At 40.5% G+C, this 18339-nt stretch overlaps 1 protein-coding gene across 4 annotated transcripts in view; it reads left to right on the top strand.

The window, feature by feature from the left end:
- The first annotated feature begins 17258 nt into the window (after positions 1-17258).
- Positions 17259-18339, top strand: part of LOC149260929 (C2H2-like zinc finger protein) — a 150591-nt gene continuing 149510 nt past the window's right edge. For 3 of the 4 annotated variants that reach the window (XM_089421392.1, XM_089421396.1, XM_089421389.1), the window contains exon 1: positions 17261-17657. In XM_089421392.1, coding sequence (XP_089277518.1) covers positions 17526-17657 — 132 coding nt within the window. In that variant the 5' untranslated portion in view covers positions 17261-17525. Of the gene's footprint in view, positions 17658-18339 lie in introns of all 4 variants that reach the window. The other variant, XM_089421401.1, reaches the window with a different exon arrangement.

The raw sequence follows: 18339 nt of genomic DNA, 5'->3' as shown, positions 1-18339 counted from the left end.
CATTTTCTAGGAGATGACATTAACCTCCCTTACTTTCTATTTTTAAGTCTTAAGAAAATGTGTGCAATGGCCCAAAAGAACTCTAGAAATGTTGAAGCACATTTATGTCATCACGGTCTTGTGAAATTGCTGGTAGAAGAACAATTAAAATAAAAAAGAGACTCATGGGAGAGGTTTCTCATAAGAAACCATTTTCAAGAATTAGGAGAAACTTCTGGAGGGTCCCCTCGAGTGCCAAAAAGAAGTAGAAGAAAAAGAGGAAAGGGGGTTAACCAAGAAACAACTGCCCAAGAGGAAACAGTTCAAGACCAGTTTAATGAGGAAACTGATATACAGCATTCTGAACAGGATATTGATCCTGGATTTACTGAAGATGATAACCAAGCAGCCCAAGGAATTATCTCTGAAACCCTTTCAGAACTTGCTCAAGAAATTGCTCAGAAAAGGAAAGAAGGGAAGAAGAAACGTAAGCAAGATAAAGGTAAATCTGTAGTCCAAGAAACTCCCTTCACTCCTGAGGATACTAGTGAGGAAGACACTCAACCCTTAGTTCAGAGAATGGCCAAACTTCACAAAACTGCTCTCTCCAAATAGGAGGAAAAACAAAAGCAAAAAGTACCAAGAGAAAAACAGCAGAAAATACCAAAAGAAAAACAGAGTACTACCTCTGTAAGAAGGAGCAGTAGATTGCAAAATAGAAAAGTAGGGGCCACAAAGGGTAAACAGTCATTCTTCATTGACTTAAGTTCACCTCAAAAAGGTGCTACAAGTCCTCCACATGCTGAGCACATTGAGACTTCTCCTCCACGTGAGGAAAGTCCGTTTAAACATGAATTTGAGCATGAACATGGATCTGAATTTGATTATGAACCAAGTCCCAAAAAGTCACCTGAAGTGGACCCGGAGCAGCAAAAAGTGTATAATTATCTGGAAACATTGGAGCAAGCAGCCGCTGGCCCTAGTAATGTTCAGCCTTTAGAACAACAAGTCCACTCCTTGAAACAGGAACTTTTTGAGATTGAGGTTCTAAATCGACATATCACGCAAGAAAATGAGAAGTTGAAAGAGCAAGCCAAATTGGATAAGATGATTCATGATAACACCATGTTACACTTGGGCCTGTGGCAAAGAAATAACAAGAAGTTAAGGAAGAGATGCAAAAAGCTCAACAGAGCCTTGATCAACCTAAAGTTCAGATGCTTGCTAAAGAAGCCAAGGGTGAATGTGTCTACACAGAGAAAGAAGAGGAGATTGGATGTCTTGGCAGAGGCATCACAGCAGGTTGATTGATCAGTGTTTTTGCATGAGGACATGCAATGCCCTCGTAGTGGGGGTATGTAGAGTCCCTACTTTACACCTTATCCTCCATCATTACCTACTGTTTTCATCACTTTCCTCTCTCTTTTACCTCATTTTCCACCCAAATCATTACATTAGTTGTCATTAAACATGATCAAGTGAGCTTTGTTAATGGGTAATTGTTTTGTTTAGTTTTTGACATACTTGCAGGCATTCCGCAGCCATCTGCTGATTCCGCAGCCATCTGAAGATCCCGCAGCCATTTTATTGTTCTCAAGGTTCCACGTGCTATTTTGTAGAATGAGCCACGTGGGCATGTTGGAATATACATGCTCGAGGTTCCTGTGCCATCAGTTCAGCCGGCCACGTCATTTGTACCTCCGGTCAAAGGGGGTCAAGTTTCGGTCAAATAAAGGCAGCTTAATGTGGATACGTGAGCTGTTTGATCACGTCGGTGGAAAAGGTGACCTGTCCATGTTTTGAAAGCCGTGGGGGACATGATCTAATGTTAGATTCATTGCCCATATCGACCAGGACCTCCAGCTTGACCACGAAGCCTATGAAGTGTTAATTGCATCTTTAATGCGCATGACAGTTAGTTCATTTTCTGTTTTTATGTTTACGTATTAGGCCATCCTACAGATGCCTATATATACTTGCGTCTGCGTACGCTGATGTTACCTTTTCAGATGCTGTAGTGTATGTATTTGTGAGAATTTTGGCATGTTTTCAAACTCTGTTTTTATAAGAGCTGTTCCAGCACTTTTGGATTATGTATCTTTGCATATAAAGTAATGGAAACGCTGTTTTGAAGTCTTAAGAGCATCTGAGTTTTCTGTGGATAATATGAATGGAGGGCCCCTGTTCGTATTAGCCTTGTAAAGTATTTTCATGTTCATATTTCTGCAATTTCTTTTACAAACAGAATTTCCTTTCTTGAGTTATGTATAGCTTGATTTCTCTTTATTGCTGCAGCCTTTCTTTTCACTGATCAGATTTACTTCTTTGCAGGTTTTCACCCGGGATTAAGTGTGTTGTGTTTGCTTTAATATCTAATGGCAGTTGCAGTTGTCTTGTTCATAATGCTGCCCTTTTTACTCTGTTTTCTAGACTAGTTTTAGCTTAGTTTTACAAGTTGGATGCTAACTAATTTATGCTCTCTTTATCATGAATGGCTTATGTTTCAAGAGAACAGAACATTAATTAATTGCAGCTTGTATTTGAGTAGTCTTGGCTTGTGATACTAATACTTCTTTCCACTTGTTACACATAATCACATATGTATGAAGCAACATGTTGGAAAAGGCTTAGTAGTGTTACAATTTGTCAATTAGAGTAGATTAGAGTTTTTATCAATTCTTGGATTTGTCTTCAGCTACCTCCTAATCGTGTTTTACGCAGTACTATGTGGTAGAAGCAGGGAGTTAGGAGGAGATAATCGTTAACAACAATCCTTGAAGTGATTTTCTTGTTTCTTTTATTTGCAGCAGTATGGATAGAGACTAATGCCATTAGAATGTGGTCATTTACTTTCAAGTCATTTTAATTTATTCATTTCTTTCAAGTTCTTTTCCTTTCCAAGTTCAGCAAGTAATTAGAAATCACCATCACACACACTTTCACTCATCTAGAACTCACCTCTCACACACTTGCACTCATTTGTCTATAATCATCACTCCATCTTAGGAAGATAAGTTAACCATAAACAACACCCCAAACAACAAAAGCTCTAAGAAAGTTACTTAAGTACATATAGTACACCCTCACTTCATCAGCTTACGAGCCCCGGGTTGACAATTAATACTAGCAATTTAGATAACACTAAATTGACTAAACACTTATATGATGCGCAAATGAATGTAATTACATTGAATAATCGAACACATTTATGAATATATGTTTACACGATGTTAACTATAGTTGTTTGATAAGATAAGCAAGTCACTTAGATTAATTGGGGAATCTCCATGGGGCGCTGCCATAGCAGCGTGAAAGTACCTGGATAGTAGGTTAGCGCTGCGTGAAGGTCGATTGTATCCTTTCGCGGAGGTATTGAACGTTGGAATAGAGGGCTCGTCTTGAAAGCCCTAGAGCGAAGCAACCTGCGCAAAGGTAGGGATAGATGGAATCAAACGACATCACAACCATCTCACGGTAGGGAAACTTGGTTCCAGCATCCCCCCATACTGATTCAGGTGAGACTTTGGTTTGCGCTCCGTGGGCTGATGCCGAAAGGGCCAGTAGTGTAGCGATTTGTTTGGCTAATTAACGCTGAACCTGGGTCAGGCCCCCACAAGCCAACACTTATAAAGCCATCTCGAACCACCACTGATTTGTTTGCTAGTCTTGGGACCACTTCCCGAACACTGTTTTCGACAATGGAATCATATTCCTCTATCATATCATTAACCCATACTGCTTACTCTATAGCTTCCTTGAATGAGGATGGATCTATCTCTACAAGCTCACTCTTCAGATCCATGTTGCCAGTGTACCGATTTGGTGGCCTCCTCTGCCTACGCTATGATGTGGGTTCTCCCACATTCTCTCTAGCATCCTGCAATAGTCTGTCAGTTTCCATGGTTCGCTTCCTCCCTTCTCTGGATGTCTCCACTCTCTGCTCCTCTGCTTGTGGCTGCTCCACAACTTACTGAGGTTCTTCCCTTGGAACCAAAAGCTCCTGATCAAGATGCAACTGAAGATCCCTCTCAAGACAACACCTCATTGCCTTCTCCTCATCAAATTTCGCATCCCTCCTTACCACTGTCATCTTGAGAGATGGAAAGTACACACGATAGTTGTGAGGTGTTTTTGCAGACCCCACAAATATGCCCAACTCTGTTGTCAACTCTAGCTTTTTCCTTGCTGCCTTGGAAACATGACAGTAAACCGATGATCCAAAGATCTTGAAATGTGATACATCTAATTTATTTCCTAAAAAAACTTCCTCTGGTGTACTCATGCCAAGAATCATGTGAGGACTCCTGTTCTGCAAATAGACCATTGTGTTGCATGCTTCAGCCCACAAGTGTAGAGGTAGGCTTTGGTCATGCAACATTGCCCGTGATGCTCCCACAATACTCATGTTCTTCCTCTCAGCCATGCCATTCTGTTGTGGGTTATGAGGTGTTGTCAACTCTTGTATAATGCCTTCCTTTGCACAAGAATTTTTAAACTCATTCGACATGTACTCACCACCATTATCGCTCCTGAGAGCCTTCACTTTCCTGCAAGTCTCCTTCTCAACAAGTGCTTTAAACTAAATAAATTTAGAGAACGTTTGGTCTTTCTTTTGCATGAAGTAGATCCAACACTTCTATGAGAATCATCTACAAATATAACATAATACTTGTGCTTGTCAGTGGAGGTTGTTGATAAAGGTCTGCATACACGAGAGTGGATCCTTTCAAGGATTACATGCACCCTGTTGTCCCGATCATTGAAGGTGGCTTTTGTGTACTTCCCTAAGGCATACCCTTTGCATGTATATCGTTGCTTGAGTGATCCATTGGGGAGGCCTGTAGAAATATGTTACATGATCTTCAAAGCACCATGATGCAAATGGCCAAGTCTTTTATGCCATAATTCACCGACATCTCGACTTTGCACCTTCTCAACTCTTCTACTCGATGTTGCACAATCTTCCACATCTAATTTGTAGAGGTTCTTCACTTGAAACCCAATTTGCTTCACTTGTCATGTAGTGATGTGTCTCAAGAAAGACTTCCTTTTGCTGAATATCACATTGTAGCCACGGTCTTTCAACACTGCGACGAAAACTAGATTATTCTTCAAACCTAGTACATGCATCACATCCTTGAGCCTGAGAGGGGAGCCAGACTCCCTATGAAAAGCAACGATACCAATACCAGTTGTGCTATACCTTCTATCATCTCCCATCTCGATGTGCATATGGACATCCTTCTCCTCCAAGTCACTGAAAAATTCTTTGTTGCCCATCGTGTGGAATGAGGCACCACTATCGAGATACTACAAACTACCCATCACCGTGCTTGTCATGCATGCAATGTGGATAAAATCAAGTTCAAACTGTGAAGCCAAGGCTTCACCCGCTGCTCCTCCTATGGTCTTCGTGCTCGACTTCTTGTGCGGACATTTCTTGGCATGGTGTCCCAATTCATGACAGTGAAAGCACTTGATTTTAGACAAGTCTTTCTTCTTGCCCCCTTTACCATATTCTGCTTTGGATTTGGATTTCTTCAGTTTCCATTTCTTTGCCTTTCCATCCAATGCACAATTCTCTTCATCCTCGCCCTTGGATGAAGTCTCGTCTCTATTGCTTCGCCTTATTTCTTCTTGCACTAGATCAGACCATAATCACTCCCAGATTGGTAGTTTCTCTCTACCATTTACTGAATCTTGAAGCTTGTCTTTGAGTGCCAACTTCCTATGGTTACTATTGTTCTCAAACTACTTTGTCAGTGTTTTCCACATTGCGAACATAGTCTCTTTCCTGTGGAGATTCGAGACAATATTATCCCAAACTCCCTCCAATATGATCCTCCTTGCTTTAGCCACATCCTTCTTCCATTGAGAAAGATCTTGGGCATCAGATGCTGGGGGTTTTACTACATCTGTCTTGATGTATTCTAGCAGCCCATTATCATCTAATATTGTGTCCATGCAGATCTTCCATGGCACAAAATTTTTGGTTCCTTCCAAAGAATACTCGAGCCTGAGTCCATTGAAATCCATATTCTTAGTTCTCAAAAAAAACTTGTAACAATGTTCTTCAAATTCGAACCTCCTGTAATGACAACTTTGATATCTCTTTTCTACTGTGAATCTAGCTCTGATACCATGTAGAAATTAATGTGTAGATTCTAAATTGCTCATGAAATTTTCTAAATCACAAGACTAGAAGCTACTCTATTGATTTGCGGAAGTAAATTCACGATCGAGAACACAAATCATTAACATGCATCAAGATTCAACACATATACACAAATATTTATCTAGGGGAAAACAACTACTTAAAACCCCTTACTATCTGTATTGCATTAATCAAAAAATATGGATGAATACAATATGCTCTGCTCAAGCTTGAGCTCAACCTGCACCTGTATCTTCTATCCCCTGACTAACTGACTGACCTTGGCCAATACTTAGCCAAAATTTTGAGCCTCCAATCTCCTATTTCCTTGCATTGTTCCTCGATGAATTAGCCCCTATTATTTAGGAAATTCCTCAATCTGGATTGCGTAATTCCTCTAGGTCCTTCTTTGACTACATGCATGACCTGTACAACTTGGAATAGTTTACGACTAATATGACATTGTCCTTGAACTCCAATCTCATCTCGGTAATACGTGCAACAATTATTTTGGGCTGATTGATCAATTAACTGGATGATCACCAAGTGTGAAAAAAGTTACACACCCACAACTTGACCTCCACTAGTTCTTCTGATAGTGAGAACTAGTTAAGCTAACAATAACTCAAATTATCTGAAATAGATTGCTACAAATCAACAATCAATAATGTAGAACTGAACTCAAGTGTCTCCAACTCAAATTTACTGATTTAACTGAGTGATAAGATTCATGTAACCTCATTTAACTACCTCCAAGTATTATGCTGAAATTGAAATTGAAAATTTTAATCTAGTTTGACCAGGGCAAAGTCAAAACTACATTTTCAACAACATCCCCCACAACAAATAACTACAATTTGTTGACTTTAATTTTCACAATTTAAAAATCCCCTTTATGAATGAACATGGTAAGATATTGGTTAACTGGGTGAAGCTCTTATGCGTTGCTAAGTGGTTATTATTTGTGGTGGTTATCATATTATCATAATCATTAAGTGGTTGTGGTATGCAAAACATGTTGTATGGGTGTGTATATGAATAGTAAATCAAGACCTTAAATGTGAGGACTATGTTTAGTGTTTTAAAATAGTTTTTACAACTTTAAAATCCATGCTCCTCCATTGTGCTATTCCACATTACTTGTAAGGTTTAGTATGCGGCCATGTACATGTTTTAATATATGTTGATCCTTCTTTCTCTAACCAAAATAGAAATTTGTATTTTTTCAAAAGATGGTTGCATCGAAGCTAGTTGCAATTACATTCATCAGAGTTTAAGGATTGTATTGAAACTCAACGTATTTCTATATTAAATACTATACACAATAAAACCTTCTCCAAGCAGGAGTTCCAAGTATTTCTATTAGTAGCTTGCTTAACAAATTGGCATAAAATACTTACACAACTTGGAAAAACATTTAAGGCTAGTAAGAAGTGAACAACGCCTTGTGTTTTTTTCCCTCGCCTAAATGAGAGGAGTTTGAGTATTCAATCCCCATAAGGTCATGATTTTGATAGATTATTTTATCCTCCACAAACAATGTTTATAGCAAGTTCCTATTGTCAAGGTTACTCAAAGAAAGATAGAGAAAGTCCATATGTTGAGAAAGAACTAGAAAGCGAAGTTTGTTGCACTCGACCTCGAGAGAATCAATTTGGTGTTCATGCAGAAGGAGAATATTCATGCTGTTCACATTGTATGTGACACTAGCTTGCTCTAGCTCACTAATATTGAAGGAAATTAGTTTTAATGCATTATTGTTGCCTTGATTTATTTGTTCATGCTTGTGAAGAACCTTTCGAATTTCTTTTAGATCAGAATTGTCCATAACGAGTTTATATATGCATTTCACATAGAAAGGGTAAAGAGGAATATGGAAAGAGAGAAAAAAAATACAAGGTCGAACAATCCCCAAACAAAAAAAATATATATTTTTAACTTATCAAAAGAAGTGAAAGACCAAAACAATTGTGTTATGACTATTCCAAATTGAAGTATGAAATACATCGGAAGTAATAATATTCAAAGAAGGGATGAAAGGCTAAGGCTTGCTTGACTAAAGTAAAGGAAATTACCCACATGGAAGACCTAGTGTGACCCAATGCTACCTCCCACAAATACCTTTGCATAGACCCACCAAGAAGTTTGTGGTTTCCACACAAGTGTTGAAATGGCCATTGAATCTCTACCCAACTCACTCCGAGAAATCCATCTCCACAGAATCCAAAACGAATCAACAAAGAGAAAACCCGAGCTTAGCCATAGTGATAATGAAATTGTCTTTAGGATTAATCACATCATTGGGATTTGGTCAACGTTTCGAACCATCTAATGTGTCAACATGGTCCAACATTTCAAAACATGTAATGTGTCGACATGGTCAAGTATTTCACATGAGGATTAATTCCTTGCCATTAAATAACTGTAATTGAAGCTTGCTAAACCAAATGCGAGATAAAGATAAGATAGACAAGACAATTATATTTATGTCCAACTAATGACCACAAAGTAGGTCAAAGGGACTGTTGAGTACAATGATGTATATACAAAACAGAAGAACCAAATGGTCTCCTATAAAAGATATAATGCATGAAGTAAATCAACATCTGGCCCTAACGGAGAAGTTCGAAGAGCTAATAGGTTTGAGGATCAGACCCATATCTCTTAACATCTGAGGCTGAATGAATAATATTGAAGAAACTCAACAAAGCCTGTTGGCCCGATGAAGAGCCAATGGGAAGTGCAGACTGTCCACTAAATTGTTTTATGGGGGGTTCGCACGCTGCTGAATGCCAGAGGACCTAGTCCGTCTCACAAGAACGGATCTGAGACGGATCTGCTGCTAAGATCTCATGTGGTAGGGTGAGGTCCCATGGATCCTCACTGATCTGGAGTTTGGATACGTATTAGTATCAATCGATCTCTTGGTGCCCCTATCTGAAGGTAATACCCTGAAAAATGTCTTGATCCTCTGTGTGGGCTCTGGTCTGATGGGAGGATGAAGAATATGCGCTCGGAACCTGAGAGCCTCTTGCATATAAAACTCGGTGAGGGTCCGAGAATATCTGAACACGCAATGAAACCTTCCTCTGATCTCGTAGTAGATAGGGCATCCAAGAATGAAGTGCACCATGGTCTCGACTTCTTGTAAATGACATACTTAACAGAGTCTATCTCGTCTATCCACCTCATGGTCTATCTCTACTCGAAGTCTATGAGAACCTACTCTGAACTGGCCTAAAGGAATGTGAAGAGCATGCATCTAGTGGTGAAACGTATACTGGGGTCGAACAATGAGCCCGTCTCTCAACCCTAAGAAGTGCTCAACATAAAAGGCCATCTTTGGGCGCAACCCTCTCAGAGGATTGACCCAAGTGACCTCGACGAACTACCTGTAGATGTTCTCTATGATGATCTTGTTTAGCTCTTATCTAGTAGGTAAAAGGCCACCAAGAGCATCTAAGGAATATCGGAAAGGAGGGAGATGTAGAATTTCTCACTGTAGATCACCTGATAATGCGATATACTAAAGCAAAATACTTGATCTACTTCTACAAACAAACTTGCGGAAGCTTAATCGATTTTGAGCAAGATCAAATAGAACACATATAACAGATGAAGAAGAAACAATCACACATGAACACAAAAGAATACTCTGCGAAAGCCTCAACTAAAAACCCTAATCTCTGTATTATCATACAAGTGGAAATATCTCTGGATTTCACAAAGCTTTAGCTCACAAGCTATCCAGTTCTCAGTACAATCCCTTAATGCTGCTCATAGACAGAATAGACAACACATATGCCTTCCTTTAGTCCTCCAAGCCTCCTATTTCCTTGTGTAGTTTCTCCTGGGTCCTCCAACTGCCACTTGTGTGATTCTCACCTCACACATTGCTCTGACCTCTGTAGTAATTGTGCAATCCTCTAGGAATGAATTCCTTCTGCATGCAAGAGATATTCACATGGGAATATTCTAGCAACTAATAGTACATTGTCCCTTCCTTTAATATCAACTGGGTCTTTCTCTGAACTGACATGCATGAGTTATTTATGAGAGAATATTCAGTTATCTAGAAAACACTAGTTGCATGCATGCATGCATTAACTGACTGAACTCACAATTAGTTCTTCCAACTGTTTGGAACTAATTTAACTGGACTTAACTCAGTTCACTGAGCTAACTAATCACAACTCAAAGTACAACTCATCCTGATCTCCTTAATTAAGGGATAACTTCCTCAATCAAAGGGATAATTATTGCATGTCTTCACATAGACTTCATGTTTGATTTTCTCTAACTAATTAACTCAAGATGAATTAATTAATTATTTTACAAACAGCTACTGAGCTCAAATTCGAATTTTAATTTAGGGACTAATTAAAATTAGAGTGTATCTCAAAATGATATTTATAGCAATGTTATTTTTAGCACTTCTATATTTATCACTTCTTGTTGCTATTTTCAACATTCCCTCTCAACAAGAAAGGGATTATCTGTCACCCCAGTCCTGCCTCTGTGGAACTCGAATTTGCATTTTGACAATGCCTTAGTCAAAATATCTGCATCCTGCTCCTCGGTCGAAACATACTACAACAACATGATCCTCTTCACCACACAGTCTTAAAGATGATGATACCAGATATCGATGTGCTTGGACCTGTCATGAAATACTGGATTCTCAGAGAGTTTGATACAACTCTGATTATCACAATAGATCATAGTTGGATCCATCCTCTGATCAAACAATCCAACTATAATTTTCCGCATCCAAATGGCCTCACATGCTGCCTAACTGGCAGCCATGTATTCAGTCTCTGTTGAGCTAAATGCAAATGACCTCTATTTCTTGCTGTACCAAGAAACTGTAGCTGAACCAAGATTGAAAATTCCTCCTAAAGTGCTCTTCTGATTTGATGGACTCCCTGCCCAATCTGCATCCGTGAAGCCCTAAAGCTTCACTCCCTCTGTCAGTTTGTACCATAATCCATATTGAGATGTGCCTCTGAGGTATCTCAGCACATGCTTTGCTGCCTTCCAAACTAGCTTGGTACGCTAAACCATAGCTTGACTCAGCTGGTTCACCACAAAGCACAAATATGGTCGTGCATTCACTAAATACATCAATGAACCCACGAGTTGCCGATACACAATAACAACTACTACCTCACTTGAAGTAGCATCCTCCTTCCTCTAGTTACCTGCTAGAGGAGTCTGCATGGGCTTGCACTTCTCCATGTGGGATCTCCTGAGTATCTCATTGGCATACTTGCCTTGAGACACAAACACTCCCCCATCCTTCTGCCACACTTCCATGCCTAGAAAGTAGTACATGAGACCCATGTCTTTCATCTCGAACTCTCTTGCAAGGTCCTCCTTGCAAGACTTGATCAACTGATCATCACCTGTCAATATTAGATTATCCACATAAAGAACAATGATCAATGGCTTACCTTCTACCATGATGTAGTATAGGTTCGCATCTGCTTCACTCTTTGTGAAGCCCAACCCGGTGAAATAGTTGTCGATCTTGGTGTACCAAGCACGAGGTGCTTGCTTCAGCCCATACAAAGCTCTCTTGAGTCAGCACACATGCGACTCACGATCGAAGGTCTCAAATCCTTCCGGCTACTCTATGTACACCTCTTTCTCAATCTTGCCATTGAGGAACGCAGTCTTCACATCCATTTGATGGATCTTCCAACCCATCTAAGCTGATAGTGCCAACATCAATATGATAGATGAGTACCTTGCTACAGGAGGAAAAGTCTCATCATAGTCAATCCCATCGACCTGTGAGAAACCCAGGGCAACAAACCTTGCCTTATGTTTCTCCACACTACTATTAGTTGCTTGCTTTACCTTGTAAAGCCATCAGGAACTCACCACTGACTTGTTCTCTGGTCTTTGAACAACATCCCAAACACTGTTCCGAACTATGGAGTCACACTCCTCCACCATAGTATCAAACCCAGACTAGCTACTGCACTGCTTCCTCGAAGGAAGATGGTTCGGTCTCTATACATTCCCCAATAAGGGCCATGTAACCAATGTACCGCTCAAGTGACCTCCTCTGTCTGCACTGAGAAGATGGCTCTCCCACATTCTCTCTCGCGTCCATCAACAATCTTTCAGCTTCCCTTAAGCGTTTTTGCCCATCTCTGGAAGACTCTGCATGAGTGGATGTCTCCACTCCTGGATCCTCTGCATGCGGCTGCTCTGCATCAGTCTGAGGCTCCTCCTCCTTAGGAACCAAAAGTTCCTCCTCTGAATGTAACTTGAGCTCCCTCTCAAGGGAAACTTGCATGGCCTTCTGCTCGTCGAACTTCAGATCTCTGTGTACCATTGTCCTCTGACTTGTAGGCAAGAACACCCGATAGTTGTGGGGTGTATCCGTGTACCCCACAAGTATCCCCAGCTCAGTTGTTGGCTCTAGCTTCTTCCGGGCATCTTTGGTCACATGGCAAAATACTTATGAGCCAAAGATCCTGAAGTGACTCACATATGGTCTCTTCCTGGAGAAAGCCTCCTCTGGTGTCTTCATCCCCAGTATACGATGCGAGCTTCTATTCTGCAAGTATGCTGCTATATTACATGCCTCAGCCCACAAATGAAGTGGTAGGCCTTGGTCATGCAGCATTGCCCGAGCTGCTCCCACAATCGTTCTGTTCTTCTTTTCGACCACCCCATTCTGTTGTGGGTTATGGGGTGCTGTCAACTCCCGTTTAATTCCTTCTGCTGCACAGAAGTCCTTAAACTGTTGAGAGACATACTCTCCACCGTTGTCGCTTCGCAAGGCCCTTATTTTCTTTCCAAATTCTTTCTCAACCAAGGCTTTGAACTCACAAAACCTTGAGAAGGTTTGATCCTTCTTCTGCATGAAATAGATCTAGCATCTACGAGAAAAATCATCAATGAAAATAACATAGTACCTTTGTTTAGCGGTGGAGGCTATCGAGAATGGTCCACACACATCTGTATGAACTCGCTCCAGGATTGCTCTAGCTCGATTGTCTCGATCCTGAAAGGAAGATTTTTCATACTTACCCAAGGTACAACCTTTGCATGTATCCACTTGCTCAAGTTTACCCTTGGGAAGCCCGATAGAAATCTGTTGCATGATCTTCAAGGCCCTATGGTGCAAGTGGCCCAATATTCTATGCCATAGCTCGCCAATATCTTGGATTTGCACCAACTCTGCTTTGGAAATCAATGCAGCACAATCATTTGCCTCTAGCTTGTAGAGATTCTTCACTTGAATCCCAATCCTCTTGGTCTGTCCCGTGCCAATGTGTCTTAGGAATGCCTTTCCTTTACTAAAGACTACATCATAGCCTTTGTCTTCCAACATTGCAATGGATGCTAGGTTCTTCTTCAGTCCAGGCACATACTTTACATCAGTCAGGGTAAGAGGAGCTCCATGCTCCCTCTGAAACACAATTGTGCCTTCACCTAAAACACGGTACTTTCCATCATCGCCCATCTCTATGCGCATCTGGGTGTCCTTCTCCTCCAAGGTACTGAATAAACTCTTGTCGCAGGTCATGTGGAATGAGACTCCACTGTCCAGGTACCAAACACAACCCACCATCGATGAAACCATGCATGCAATGAGGGTGAAATCCAATTCGAACTGTGAGGCCAGTGCCTCAACATCTAATCCTTTCGAGGATCCTTTCTTGGATTTCTTCTGTGGACAATTTGTTGCATAATGTCCCACCTCATGACAATTAAAGCATTGCACTTTAGATTTGTCAATCTTCTTCCCACCATGGGAAGAACTTGATTTGGAATGGGAAGCCTTCCCTTTCCCTTTCCTCGCCTTACTCGCTAAGGCTAGATTTTCTTCATTGTCATGCTTTGATGAAGATCCATCTCTGGTGCTTCTCCTAATTTCCTCCTGAATCAGATCCGACCACAGTTGTTCCCAATCTGGCAGTTTCTTTCTTCCATTTACTGAGTCTCGGTAGCTATGCCAGCTCTTAGGAAGACCGAGGAGAACAAGACTCACCATGTCATCATCAGCTATCGTGATTCCTACACTTCCAAGCTCATCCCTGCATGTGGTGAGCTTGTTTAGATATGTAGAGATAGTGTTGCCCTTTTCACACTTGATTTTCCGAAGCTTGTCTTTTAGCGCCAACTTCCTCTGATCCCTGCTATTCTGATATAGATCCTTCGATGTTTTCCACATTGAAAACGGTGTCTCCTTCCCATTGAGACTCGAGACAATGTGGTCTCAAACTCCCTCCAGAAGAATCCTCCTCACTCTAGCCACACATTTCTTCCATTATGCCAATTCTTGGGCATTAACAGCTGTTGGCTTGGGGACTTCTTGATCAATGAAGCCCCTCAAACCATTGTCCTCTAATACCGCTTCCATGCGATCCTTCCAGGCTATATAATTCGAGCTGCCATCCAGGGCATACTCGAGTCTCAAACCATTGAACGTCATTGGTGAAATTTGAGATGTGATAAGAATTCGATTTCTATAATCAAGAACTTTAAACTTCGAACTTCTCCCTTCTTTGTATACTGTTCTCTGCTTTGATCACCTTTGCTCTGATACCATGTAGAATTTTTCACTGTAGATCACCTAATAATGCAATATACTAAAGTAAAATACTTGATCCATTTCTACAAACAAACTTGCGGAAGCTTAATCGATTTTGAGCAAGATCAAATAGAACACATATAACAGATGAAGAAGAAACAATCACACATGAACACAAAAGAATACTTTGGGGAAAGCCTCAGCTAAAAACCCTGATCTCTGTATTATCATACAAGTGGAAATATCTCTGGATTACACAAAGCTTTAGCTCACAAGCTATCCAGCTCTTAGTACAATCCCTCAATGCTGGTTGTAGACGAAATAGACAACACATATGCCTTCCTTCAGTCCTCCAAGCCTCCTATTTCCTTGCGCAGTTCTCCTGGGTCCTCCAGCTGCCACCTGTGTGATTCTCACCTCACACACTGCTCTGACCTCTATAGTAACTGCGCATTTCTCAAGGAATGAATTCCTTCTGCATGCAAGAGATATTCACATGGGAATATTCTAGTAACTGATAGTACACTATCCCTTCCTTTAATCTCAACTGGGCCTTTCTCTGAACTGACATGCATGAGTTATTTATGAGAGAATATTCAGTTATCTAGAAAACCCCAGTTGCATGCATGCATGCATTAATTGACTGAACTCACAATTAGTTCCTCCAACTGTTTGGAACTAATTTAACTGGACTTAACTCAGTTCACTGAGCTAACTAATTACAACTCAAAGTACAACTCATCCTGATCTCCTTAATTAAGGGATAACTTCCTCAATCAAAGGGATAATTATTACATGTCTTCACATAGACTTCATGTTTGATTTTCTCTAACTAATTAACTCAAGATGAATTAATTAATTATTTTACAAACAACTGCTGAGCTCAAATTCGAATTTTAATTCACAGTTTTAATTTAGGGACTAATTAAAATTAGAATGTATCTCGAAATGCTATTTATAGCAATGATATTTCTAGCCCTTCTATATTTAGCATTTCTTGTTGCTATTTTCAACAGGATACGATCCAACTGAATTCCCACTGACTCTAAGAGATTTGAAACTCATGTAATCCAACATCTGGCTCAACATGAGGGAGTAGAATGGGCAATAGTCTTAGAAGAACAATATGCCAAGTAAGGATATCGGTCCCTACTCTTTATCGAGTCTACAAAGCCTTGGACAAGATGTAAAAATGAAACCAATCTGAAGACCCTCTCAAGCCGAAAGGGCTGAGCTCCAAACTCTGCAAGGATGATGTGTTGCGGTATTGTCAGTTTGCACCTAATGATGCGGTGGAGAAGGAGAATCTGGACTCTCTCAGCTGAAGCCTAATCTGACTCAAGTAAAGATGGTCCCCAAATCTCTGAGCCATATAGAATAGTGGGACAAATCAAGGTGTCCATGAGGCTCATCTTGGAAGAGATGTTGAAAGCACTATCTCTCGAGAAGGGCTAAGGATCCATATCCTTTGTTGATCCGAGGCTGAAGCGCTGGTCGAAAACTGGAGTAGGGACCCGAGAATTGCACCACAAGTAAGTATATGTGCTGGTGACCTCAATCTCCTCCCCTCTGAATAGAAAGTGAAGGTTTGAGCTTTTCTTCACCCCATTGAAGATCATAACCTTGGTTTTACCCAGGTTGACCGTTAATTGTCAATGATCACAAAACAGAGCTAAGGCATTGAGTTGCCTTTGTAATCCTTCTGCGAATGAGGAGAGGAGGACCACATCGTCAGCAAAGAGTACAATATATATCAGAACCTGGTGAAGAAGGCGACCATCAATGTCTTGGGTATGCTTGTGTAGAAATGCTTCCAACTCATAAATATAGATCCCAAACAGGGTAGGGGACAATGGACAACCTTGTTTAACCCCAATAGTGCTTCTGATGAAATCCGACATCCCATGGGTTGTGTGAAGACGACCAAGAATAGACTCATATAGGTGTATAATAACGGTCAATAAGGTTGTAGAGATGCCAATATCTCTGAGTCTCTGGAGCAAGGCCTCCCTCGGAATAGAGTCAAAAGCTTTACGAAAATCTACAAAACAACAATAGACTTTTGAAGAGTGGTGTCGTGCCTCCTCAATCACGACGCGAAGGGTGAAGATGTGGTCAATGGTTTGATGAGCTAGTCGAAAACCTGCTCGTCCCCTAGCTCTGAGTTGTCTTTGCTCAAGGTCACTGGAGAACTTCCTATGCAAAACAATAGCATACAACTTCGAGAACGTGTGACCCACCATGATCATTCTGTAGTTATTAGGATTTGAGCTGAAACCTGATTTGTGAATCAGATGAATGATGTGGTGTGACCATGTCGGTGGAAAACCTTCACAGACTACAGATTAGCCAAATAACTAACCAAAACACGGAAAATGTGCTTAAAAGACTCTGCTTAATAACCTTCTCATCAGCGGCTTTGCTCCTCTTCATCACCCAAATGACCTCTCTTGGTATCACGCCCATAAATTTTTCCCTCTCTTAAAAAAATGTATAACATATTTATAAACATAAAAAAATTTAAATATACAAATATATATACATTTCCCTTTAGAGATGACAAAACCCCACTATCTCGAAATTTGGATTATAATATATGTCTCGAGTTGGTCGGTTGGCTAAAGATCCAACAGGCCATTCGCCGGGATTCTCTACTACCTCGTGCTCTCTCTATCCAGCTCAAGTCCGTCATGTAAGTGCGTTGGATTGAAGAAATTCATCGAACACCCTCGAGATCATAAACCCAAAAATCAAAACCAGGGCATTTGAAATGCTCAGCGGCGTGTAACGTTATTTTACCAATCAAATTCGATAGGATGCTCTTTCCTCGATGTTCAAATGAACGAGGTCTCTAGGGCAAGCAAAGAAATGGAGAAACACTTGAGTACGAATTTTGCAGCGTTGGCTGTAAAAGTTGGACTGCTTTGTGTTGTTTTTTTGTATATTATCCCAGTGAGAGGCCTTGGACAGGTATGTATAAGTCATGATATTCTAGGTCTTTAATTTTTAGTCTGCGTTTCTTCAATTTTAATGGCTTGAATTAGAATGAAAGCTATTGAAACCGTAGCTCCGTCAGCAATTGACAATCCACTTCTGCATTTTATATTTTTGTACGGGCTTTGTCATTCCGGTGGATTCAGACACGCGGCATTTTTTTTGAAGATGCCCTAAACCAACTACTTGGTATGAGCGGTTTATTTCCATGATCGGAGAGAACTGATTCTTCGCATTTTTTTCAATGATTAATATCCAGATATGAAGTGTTTCTTTCTCTGATATGGGTGGTTACTATTATTATTGCCTTGATAGTGCACCCGAATACATACATGTTCAGTGTGGATGCCATACCGAATCCTTTGTGTCAGATGGGACTTTTAATATTTATTTGAAACATACCCTACCTGTTCTAAACTCCATGTCAGCAAGGATGGTAGCACAAATTGTTTGATAGCAGAATGTAACTTCAGAAAGTTAAATAGATGAGCAAAAATCTTAAAACGACTATCACAAGGATGAATGAACTCACGTAATGAAATGATCGACCATCTTTCGTTCCTCTTAGTCACCGTGTTTGTGGAATTTCAATGGGAAATTTGAAATTGGTGAACGCCAGTAAATTAGATTATGTCCGGCCAATAAATTTGCTCCGATG

The sequence above is a fragment of the Pinus tabuliformis genome, chromosome 6, assembly GCF_031772625.1.
Source record: "Pinus tabuliformis cultivar Carrire ecotype Pingquan chromosome 6, CPIR1, whole genome shotgun sequence".
In the NCBI taxonomy this organism is placed as follows: domain Eukaryota; kingdom Viridiplantae; phylum Streptophyta; class Pinopsida; order Pinales; family Pinaceae; genus Pinus; species Pinus tabuliformis.
The sequence above is the reverse complement of the archived record's forward strand: the minus strand, read 5'-3'. Positions and strand labels throughout refer to the sequence as shown.